The sequence below is a fragment of the Salvelinus namaycush genome, chromosome 35, assembly GCF_016432855.1.
Source record: "Salvelinus namaycush isolate Seneca chromosome 35, SaNama_1.0, whole genome shotgun sequence".
NCBI lineage: Eukaryota > Metazoa > Chordata > Actinopteri > Salmoniformes > Salmonidae > Salvelinus > Salvelinus namaycush.
In genome coordinates, this window is record NC_052341.1 from 9,163,673 (window position 1) to 9,174,680 (window position 11,008).

General features: G+C 42.7%; 1 protein-coding gene across 1 annotated transcript; it reads left to right on the plus strand.

Moving 5' to 3' along the window:
• Positions 1 to 1,137: 1,137 nt before the first annotated feature.
• fam83b (family with sequence similarity 83 member B) lies at positions 1,138 to 8,865 on the plus strand. Its single transcript, XM_038974613.1, has 5 exons — positions 1,138 to 1,599; positions 4,766 to 4,930; positions 5,682 to 5,806; positions 6,645 to 8,373; positions 8,665 to 8,865. Exons 1-5 carry the CDS (start codon positions 1,138 to 1,140, stop codon positions 8,863 to 8,865), a joined length of 2,682 nt encoding a protein of 893 aa, XP_038830541.1.
• The last annotated feature ends 2,143 nt before the right edge of the window (positions 8,866 to 11,008 follow it).

An 11,008-nucleotide genomic window follows, 5' to 3' on the forward strand; every position in this document is an offset into this window, starting at 1 on the left:
GCACAGAGACATAAAAATGGTATCCATTGTCAAAATTGCGAACTATCCCTTTAAGATCTCCTTTAAACCCGGCTGTTATTAAGCATTGATGTAGAGCATGGCAGGGCTCCCTAATTGACTGCAGAGAAATACAAACATTCCAACTCGGCTCCAGCCTGTATATAGACATCAAAGGGTGGGGGGTAATGACATTATTAAAGGCGTTTATTTGACAACATCTGATTTTCACCTTACCTCGAGCTATCAAATTACATTTAAGATACTTCTGTTAGATGGGGGCTGCCCTGATTTACACCCCAATTGGCTGGTGGATTTATTTAACTTTGAACAAGAGTAGAAAACAAACGTGCAAAATGCAGGATGCATAATATAATATGTTAGCCCATTATTAAAACGTCATCCTGTCACGTTTTTGCAAAAAGTTAGTCATCAACAAATTGATGCTTATGTATACTGGCCATGCTCCCACCAAGATTTGCGGTGCCAATGGGAAAAGATAAGGATCAACCAATTGATCCTTATGTAAATACATTGCACTCAATGGGAAAAGATGAGTGCCAAAGGCTTGACGCTTATGTCAACACATTGCAGTCAATGGAAAAGAGAAACTTCAACCAATTGATGCTTCTGTCAATACATTGTATTCAATGGAAAAAAAGATGAGTGTCAACCTATTGACGTTTATGTCAATACATTGCATTCAATGGGAAAAGAGAAACTTCAACCAATTGATGCTTCTGTCAATACATTGCATTCAATGGGAAACGATGAGTGTCAACCTATTGAGTTTATGTCGATACATTGCATTCAATGGGAAAAGATGAGTGTCAACCTATTGAGTTTATGTCAATACATTGCATTCAATGGGAAAAGATGAGTGTCACAGGGTTGATGCCCCAAAGCTTTACAATGATGGTGAAAACTTGGGGAAGTCCTGGGGTTAAGTGGATTAAAATCTTCCTAGAAGTTGGACAAACATGACCTGGGAAATGCCAAAATGTATTTTCAGTGAAAACATATAATTTATTTAAAGGAAGACACACTCTCTATCAGATTGTTTTTCTAATGCCTTGCTTCTTGTCTCTTTGACTTCAAGCATCCACCATCTGTAACAGAACGCACTAAGCCACTCTTATGATGGATTCCCAACAACTCTCCCTGCTGTCCTCCTTGAAGGAAGAGTTGAAGCCTGAAGATTACATTCAGCCCCACTATAAGGAGGCATATCGCCTTGCCATTGATTCCCTGGTGAATGACGGCAGAGAGAGCTACCAGGAGTTCCTCAAGTCCGAGCGGATAGGGAGCTTCCTCTCAGAAGATGAACTCCACTTCATCACTACAAACGCCTCACAGCCATTGCCTAGCAACCACACAGAAGAAATTGATGGCCCAGCTCCGGACGTTGCGGCCAGCAAGTCTTCAACTGGAACGTACTGGCCTGTGGACTCTGACATAGCAACACCTGACTTGGAGTTAGGGTGGCCGGAGGTCATGCCTGATAGACTGCAAACCAATATAAATCTGTTCTTCCATCCACCCAGACTAAACAGACCCACCATCAAAGAGGTGATCCGGAAACACATTCAGGATGCCAGACAGGTAATCCTGCAATGTTTTGTGTCAACAACAATGGCAATGCTTATGGAGCTAATGGAGTTTATGGAATGCAAATCTTTTTTAAAAGCTGCTGCTCCTTTTTTTAAATGTATTATTATTATTGTTATTATAGTAAAATAGTATAGCATATACTATATAGTTTATAGAATAATGTCTGTTCTTCAACTGTGACTGTCTCTTTGTGTGAACGTGATCGCTCCTGAATCACAAATTGAAACTATTCCAGGACAAAATGATTTACAGCACAACTCCCTTTTCTCCCAGGGCAGAATTATACCCACATAGTTCCTTTTCACTAGACAGGTGTGTCTGAGGTGGTATCACGGTGGGTCTATAAAATATATATATTTTTTACAATTTACCTTCATGAGTAGGTGCCGCTGCAACGAAAACTCACCCGGTATCCTTGAATGTGAGGTAACTCTCGTAGTTGTGGGTCAAATCCTGAGATTAAACCATGTACAGATTATCCTGCTTCTAACCTTGTTCTCTGTGTGATTCACAAGACATTTTTAGACTACCATTACCAGAAATAGAAATGTAAAGATCAATAGACTTTTACCTTATGTTGCACAGCAGGACAGTACACAGATCATGGATTGCCTGCAGCTGTCATGCAAGAAATCTGTCAATGCTGTGTTCAAAGAAAGAACCGGTTGTACAGGAACTGGAATCATCAAAGGATGTTCCTGAAAACCTATCATCGTAGCAGTCATAACTACACTCTCAGAAAAAAAAGTTACCGAATTGTACTTAAAGGGATACAAATTATTGTCAATGTAGTGCTACCCTGTAAGGTACATCCATTGTCCCATTAGTTATAAGTACATAATTGTACCCTTGCATAATTGTATCCTTACATAATTGTACCCTTACCTCAAAAGAGCCAAAAGGTACAAATGTGCCTTTTTAGGGTACCACCACAGTGACAAAGCCATTTGATAATTTTAAGTGGCAAAAATGTACCTATTCTCTATGCCAAGTCCCTCACGTGTACATGCCTCTCCGCCATAAAACTTCTGACACCAATGTAGCAAATTCAGAGGATTTTGATCTACTGTACTTTGCCCTAACTGTACCCTTTATTCTGAGAGTGTACTTTGAATCCTATCATGCAGTCATATAATCTGTTGGCTATGCAATGCCAAACCCCTGATAATTATATTTGCTGCTTCATCCGCTTCGGTCAAGGATGGGTTATTTTGAACATTTACAAATCTCCTATCAGAACACTCAAACTATAGTTTTACTGTAGTTTCTCATGTGATTTAGTCTACATTGTCTAGCTAGTATTAGCTACAAGTATTCCAAATACATGAACATCTCATTCCAAAATCATGGGCATTAATATGGAGTTGGCTCCCCCTTTGCTGCTATAACAGCCTCCACTCTTCTGGGAAGGCTTTCCTCTAGATGTTGGAACATTGCTGCAGGGACTTGCTTCCATTCAGCCACATGCATTAGTGAGGTCTGGCATTGATGTTGGGTGATTAGGCCGGGCTCGCAGTCGGCGTTCCAATTCATCCCCAAGGTGTTAGATGGGGTTGAGGTCAGGGCTCTGTGCAGGCCAGTCAAATTCTTCCACAACGATCTCGACAAACCATTATTCTTGCTTCAACAAACTTTACAGTTGGTACTATGCATTCGGCCAGGTAACGTTCTCCTGGCATCTGCCAAACCCAGATTCCTCTGTCGGACTGCCAGATGGTGAAACGTGATTGATCATTCTGGAGAAAGCGTTTCCACTGCTCCAGTCCAATTGCGGCGAGCTTTACACAACTCCAGCCAACGCTTGGCATTGTGCATTGTGATCTTAGGCATGTGTGTGGCTGCTCTGCCATGGCAACCCATTTCATGAAGCTCCCGACGAACAGTTATTGTGCTGACGTTGCTTCCAGAGGCAGTTTAGAACTCGGTAGTGAGTGTTGCAGCCTGTCTGCAATAGGCTGAGAGAGGCTGGACGGAGGGCTTGTAGGCCTGCTGTAAGGCAGGTCCTCACCAGACATCACCGGCAACAACGTCGCCTATGGGCACAAACCCACCGTCGCTGGACCAGACAGGACTGGCAAAAAGTGTTCTTCACTGACGAGTCGCAGTTTTGTCTCACCAGGGTTGATGGTCGGATTTGCGTTTATCGTTGAAGGAATGAGCGTTACACCGAGTCCTGTACTCTGAAGCGGGATCGATTTGTAGGTGGAGGGTCCGTCATGGTCTGGGGCGATGTGTCACAACATCATCGGACTGAGCTTGTTGTCATTGCAGGCAATCTCAACGCTGTGCGTTACAGGGAAGACATCCTCCTCCCTCATGTGGTACCCTTCCAAAATGATAATGACACCAGCCATACTGCTCGTTCTGTGCGTGATTTCCTGCAAGACAGGAATGCCAGTGTTCTGCCATGGCCAGCAAAGAGCCCGGATCTCAATCCCATTGAGCACATCTGGGACCTGTTGGATTGGAGGGTGAGGGCTAGGGCCATTCCCCCCAGAAATGTCCAGGAACTTGCAGGTGCCTTGGTGGAAGAGTGGAGTAACATCTCACAGCAAGAACGGGCAAATCTGGTGCAGTCCATGAGGAGGAGATGCACTGTAGTACTTAATGCAGCTGGTGGCCACACCAGATACTGACTGTTAATTTTGATTTTGACCCCCCCTGTAAGGACCGACGCTGGACAGGAGAAGCAGGTACGGGCAGTCAGACATTTATTCGGGAACAGACATAGAACAAGACAGGAACAGCGCCGGCACACGGGTAACACGGACATATGACAAACAATGCAGCAGCGGGGAACAGAGCTGGGGAACTGACAAATATAGGGGAGGTAATAAATAGGTGATTGAGTGAGTCCAATATCGCTGATGCGCGTGACGAGGGAAGGCAGGTGTGCGTAAATGATGGTGGCAGGAGTGCGTAATGCAGGACAGCCTGGCGCCCTCGAGCGCCAGGGGGAAGAGCGGGAGCAGGCGTGACACCCCCCTTTGTTCAGGGCCAATAAACTGAAAATAAACGCAGTTGACAGTGAGAGGTTGTTTTTTTGTTGTTGCTGAGTTTAGTATGTAATGGTATACAAATTATTTTCATAAATCATCATGTTTTTCTGTACTTCTGGCTCTAATTTGTGTTGTTATTGTCCCTTCTTTCCCTACAGGTTATTGCAATTGTAATGGACATTTTTACAGATGTGGATATATTCAAAGAGGTGGTTGATGCCTCCACCAGAGGAATTCCAGTTTATGTGCTTCTGGATGAATTTCATCTGCAAAGCTTTCTCTTAATGGTTGAGAATCAAGACATCCAAATCCCAAAACTTAGGGTAAGTTCAGATCCTCTGCTACAATGGTAACGTATGCAGGTAGAGATCTACATGCATCGACTGATCATCCTCTCATCGTATAAACAGTATTGATTCAACCACTGACAGTAGGCCCTCAAAATGACAGACTGAAGAAGTCAAAGTCTCACTCCTCCTGTTTTTGCAGGGTGAGGCAGTTTAAAGGGCGAGGTAGTTATTACCAGAGGGATGAATCTATGCAAAGGTGCAATGAAGCTGTTCTGGCTCGCAGTGGCCCAACGCCCTATTAAGACACTTTATGTTGGTGTTTCCTTTATTTTGACAGTTAACTGTATTTATTACCAGAGGGATGAGGTATTTAGCACACAGCAACCACACCCTTTAAGTATATTCACAAAAGGGCGACAGTTAGTCTAGCATTTAGAGTGTTGGGCCAGTAACCGAAAGGTTGCTTGTTTGAATACCCGAGCAGACAAAGTGAAAAATCTGTCAATGTGCCCTTGAGCAAGGCACTTAATCCTAATTTGCTCCAGGGGTGCTGTACTACTATGGCTGACCCTATAAAACAACCCATTACACTGCCCCTATCTGGTGTATGTGACAATAAACCTTTTCTTTTTTTTAATATATATATATATATATATATATATATATATATATATATATATATATATATATATATATATATATATATATATTCAAGCTTTGCATAAAGCGATGTGTTACCATGGAATGGTCTTAGTAACATTCCACTGACTCTCTTGGTCTACAGAACATGAGAGTACGGACAGTGAAGGGTCAGGATTACCTCTGTCGTTCAGGAGCTACATTTCATGGAGCAATGGAGCAGAAGTTTCTGTTGGTGGACTGCCAAACAGTGGTGTATGGATCATACAGGTAAATGGAGCTAGGAGCTCAGGGAGAAGAAATGTCCAATAACCTGACCCTATTGTTACTCTTAATGCAATCCAGTTTCCTTGGGACGTCCCTACCCTAAACCCTAACCTTAACCCCTACTCTTACCCTAACCTTAACCATATCAACTTCAATGGGGGTGACGTCAGAGCTGGGACGTCCCAAGGAATCCAGATAGCAAGTACACTATCGTTACTGTATGATAATCTAGCAGGTCAGAAAAGGCTTTTCCAATATTGATTAAAATGTTCTTTAGATATAAATGAAAGGCACTTTATTGAGTCATTATCATGTTCTTTCTTTGTATTATAACAGTGACTATTTGATCACGATAAGGGTAAGGCTTAAAGGGATGGTTTTCTGAATATTTACCCCAATCATAATTGTTTTCTGTAAACAATGAATGGAAAATGAGAATGAAATCTTGGACAAAGTTTTTAGGAAAAAGTTCTGTTCCAAAATGTTACATGACAGGGCTGTCTGTAGAGCCTGTATTTCAATTCTATATGGAATAAGAAAACATTTAAGATTGGGCAAAAAAATCAAAAAGGGTTCACTTTTCAAAAACATAATTTTTATGAGGTAGGGGCTGATATATTCCTAGAATACCTATGGGTAACAGATAAGGCAATATTACTTTTTTATTAATGTTTTACTTTAGACAGCCTGAAGGCTTATCTTCAATACATCTTCAACAATTTACTGATATTGTGAAACTGTCTACCTCAGTTGACCGTGTGCAGTTGACTGAGATAAAAATGGCTGTTATTTCATTTTCACTGAAGTAATTGCTGCTCTCTGTTTATTCTTCTCTGCCTAGCTTCATGTGGTCCTATGAGAAAATCAACCTGAGTATGGTGCAGGTCATAACAGGCCAGCTGGTGGAGTCCTATGACGAGGAGTTTAGAACGCTCTTCGCCCGTTCCTTCGTGCCAGCAGTTCTCACCCCTCCCGAGACCGTGCTACTAGAACGGAATGGAAGACATGCTCGGGCAAAGTATGCTTCTGAATCCAGACAAGCCTTTGAGAGGAAGGACCAGTTGAGACATACCCTGGACACAGTGTACAGGAAAGCCTGTGAGAGACAGATGGGCATGACGAGTCATATCGGAGAGATGGAGGAGAGACTTTATGACAAGGAGCCATTTGAACACAGACCCATGATAAATCACGGCGAGAGTGTTCAAAACCGCATCCATCAGTTCCAGTCTGCAGAGACTGTGAACTTCCTGAAAAGGCACAGTTATGCTGGGGAGAGACAAGAAGTCCCATATGTTCCACACAACACAAGGTATGGGACAAGCAACTGGAACGTGGCTGGAGATGGAGGTAATCACTGTGCTCCTGGAAGAAGCCACTTTTCCAATGCTTTGGAAGACCATTCTCAGGGGGCACAGATAATCAGAGGTCGCAATTTTCGCCAGTCCTACCACGGGAATGACAAACAAGTCCGCTCTATGCAGCAGAACATGCCAACTTTGAAGAACACAGCTAAGTCCTTCTTGCGCACATATAGGATTGAGTCTTACCTCAATAACACTGATGATCCTATTGGGGAATCCTGTGACTATCTGGACCAGTATGAAGCACAGGAAAACAAAACTAGCTCATTGATTCCTTCCAGACTTAGGTCATCCCTTGTTTTCAAGTCCACTATTCCAGAGAAACCGGAGACAAACAGTCACTCAAACAACTCTTCCTCTTCCATACGTCAGGTCGACCCCTCTGCAAAGCCAAATAATGCACCGTATTACTCTTCAATGCAATTGCAATGGAATCCAGCAACATCGATGGAAAACAGAATGAGACAAGATGAATACATAATGAAAAGGCGGAGTCTGCAGATTTTGGATGATCCTAGGAATAACATTGGCTATGGCCCAGGAAGAGACCCATATCAGTCGGTCTATGCCTGCCTGGGAAGAACCAAAGAGGGACTGGTAATGAAAGCCCCTGAGCTCCTTCAAGATAACTGGCACAAAAGACACAGTGTGGCAGACTCAAAGACCAACAGTGACTACAGAGTCAATAAAGAGTCCTCCAGTCACATGTACGGTAGGGCCTTTGGGAGGAGTCAGCCAGATGGTGGTGGAATAAGATTGGGTGCACAGAATGGAGGATATTCTTCAAATTTGAACAAGGATCAGAGATCTGTCTCTCATTATGACGTAAAAAACGTTGTGGACACAAAGCCTCCCTACAGAACTGTGTCTGCAGCAGCCATTGATATGAACAGCAAAGAGCCTACCTCCAGAACTGTGTCTGCAGCAGCCCTTGATATGAACAGCAAAGAGCCTACCTCCAGAACTGTGTCTGCAGCAGCCCTTGATATGAACAGCAAAGAGCCTACCTCCAGAACTGTGTCTGCAGCAGCCCTTGATATGAACAGCAAAGAGCCCACTTACAAGTCCACCAGCACGACATTGGGTTCACCACATTTCCTCAAGAAGAGCACCAAGCAAATCAGATCATTGCTCAAAATACCGGAGAAAAAAGGGGGTTCCCCTAAAAGGGGTGGTAGCTCAGACACCATAGTCACTGACGAAGAGGTACAAAGACCAGAGAGAGAGAGGAAGGTTGCATCACAGAGTAGCATGCTCCAGATGGACAAGAACCACTGTGCAGATGATATAGGGTTATCCTCAACCCCTCGTTTTAGCACTGAAGAGCTGCACCAAAATCTTCCTGATAGAACTAAATCCATGGGGACACAGGGGCAGCATACTTCCATTGATAAAACGCATGAAAGAGCAAGGCTTGCGTCAGGAAATTGGCGTAGCGATCGGGGTGGCGATAGTCGTTTGTATAGCAGATTTGAGCCTTTCTGTTCATTGGAGAAGGAGCGACCCCATTCCTCACAATCTGCAACAGGCCCTGCCCCCATACACTCCCCAGAGAGGACCAAGAGCATGTACTCTGCTAAAAGTAGCTTCACCAATGAACAACACAACCACACTGGCCAGCAGACATATAGCCACCATGAAAACAAACTGGGCAAATTCATGCAAAGAGTGGGGCATTTCATTCAAAAAAATAAGTAGTAGAAAAGAAAGTTAGCATAATACAACATGGATTACTGGTCAAATTTACAAAAGCTTTCAAGGGCCCAATCAAATGGTAGGCAGAGTGGAAACAGTGTACTGCACTATTTAACTTGAAAACTGGTTACATGAAGAGATTACATCCTTTTAGGACTCTTTAAGGCAATTACAAACAGATTTTTACTTGAATTAAAGGGGGGTGGGGGGGGGGGGGGGGTCAGCATGGTCCAGGACAAGGTATCACGGACTGTGAAATCAAGTCAGGGGCCCACAGTGTCAGTCGGAACAGCAGAACTGGATCAGCAGCACGGCCAAGTGAACAGGGACCACATGAGGTTGGTGGCAGCTTAATTGGGGAGGCAGGGCTCATGGTAATGGCTGGAGCGGATTTAGTGGAATGGTATAAAATACATCAAACACATGTTTGATGCCATTCCATTTGCTCCATTCCAGCCATTATTATGAGCCGTCCTCCCTTCAGCAGCCTCCAATGACAGGGACAGCCAGGAATTGGCAGGCCAGGTTGTTCTGAGGCACAGTCCAAGGTCCTTGTGGTAGGGGAGACAGAACTAGAAGGGAATTAGTGGTCAGCGGCAGGGAATCCGAGTGGGGAGCCGGCCAAGCAGAGACAGAAAGGGTGGCTCGTCACTCCAGTACCTTGACGTTGATAAGTCTTCAGTCCAAGACTAAAAGAGGTAAGATAAAAGTGTGTGTGTGTGTGTGTGTGAGTGTGTTTGTACACTTCAGTGTGGGGAAACACTGAACACAAATTTGTTACATCTTATTTGCTCTTCGAGTCTAAGAGTGCTTTAATATGTTATGCTTTTTGGTCTTTAATACATCAAAGATCTATATTCTTCATAATATATCAAAGCCATTGGCATTTTTTTTTTAACCCAGAACCAATCAGCTGCTCGATGGCTGTGATGAGAGACTAAAAGTTCGTAATGCAGTAGCTTCATTTCCATATAAAACACATGAAATATTTTCATTTTAAAGATGTCTTCACAATAGCAACTCTGATCAAAAGAGTGAAAACAATCTATTTGTTAGCCACAATATCAGAAAAACATATCCAGAGTACAGGATTTACAGTGTGTACATGTGAATTGCATGATTGGGTGAATTAGTTAGTCTGTCAAAACCTAATGCCGCTTTTGTCATCATTGCAGTGTCTGGAGTGTTTTGGAGTGTTTTTTTTCTTGGAAAAATGTCTTGGCAAAATATGCTTGGATTTTACAGGTGTTGTGGGAAATGCAGTGGTATTATGAGGGACTAATTTAGGGAAATGTACATTGTGTGTCAAATATTTGACCTGTACAAACACTGACAAAGTTGGTTGAAAAATATAGTTGCTTTTTCCAAACAAATGTGACATTGTGTTTGTGTTAGTGCATCCTACAGTACCACCATGAGGTGAAGTATTTATTTCAGTCTGTTTAAGCTATGGAATAGTTTTTTGGCCAGGTTGTATGTGTTCGTATTCAACCCATTCCTCTGACAAGCTAAAGACAATTTCACAGTCAACATGATATATAAGCATGACTTGAATAGAGCACAGCATTATTTTTGCGTTTTGCATTCCACTGATTCTGGACTATTTGAACTATGCTTTTTTGAACCATGCTTTTTCATTAGACGGGGTTCCTACTGTCACTAAGTACTTCAAGACCTCAATGTTTCACATCACATAGAAAGTGTATCATTCAATGTGAAGTTCACAGAGTGTATGCATGCAGGCATTCAGCTGCTTGTAATTGATATGGGAATAATTGTCATTGCATCAGGTATACAAGAAATCACATTCATAATAAAATGGTGGGGGGGAGGGGGGACATATGATGGATGGAAGGTTGGGAATTGTTCTATTGAAACCTTTTTTAATCTGTGTTTGATAATATGATGTTGGTATTTGCTCTCGAGAAGCATAAGTGAACACTTAGCCCTTTTATAATTTGAATTGAATTACCTGTTGTTGCGTTGTGTTTTCCATCTTTAGTAATGATGAGAATAGATATTGTCCAATAGATCTGTTATAATTTAGAGCTATGAGGTCGGAATTATGAGATTGTAGTTTACAAGAGGCTTCTATGGAGGTCAGCATTATGACCATCAAGTCAGAAACATAATTTTGTAATGTCGC

Excerpts from the sequence above, each read along its gene's own strand:
- fam83b (XM_038974613.1), top strand. The coding sequence starts at position 1,138 with ATGGATTCCCAACAACTCTCCCTGCTGTCCTCCTTGAAGGAAGAGTTG. Across the intron at positions 1,600-4,765 it reads ACATTCAGGATGCCAGACAG|GTTATTGCAATTGTAATGGA; the intron begins GTAATCCTGCAA and ends CTTTCCCTACAG. Across the intron at positions 5,807-6,644 it reads GTGGTGTATGGATCATACAG|CTTCATGTGGTCCTATGAGA; the intron begins GTAAATGGAGCT and ends TTCTCTGCCTAG.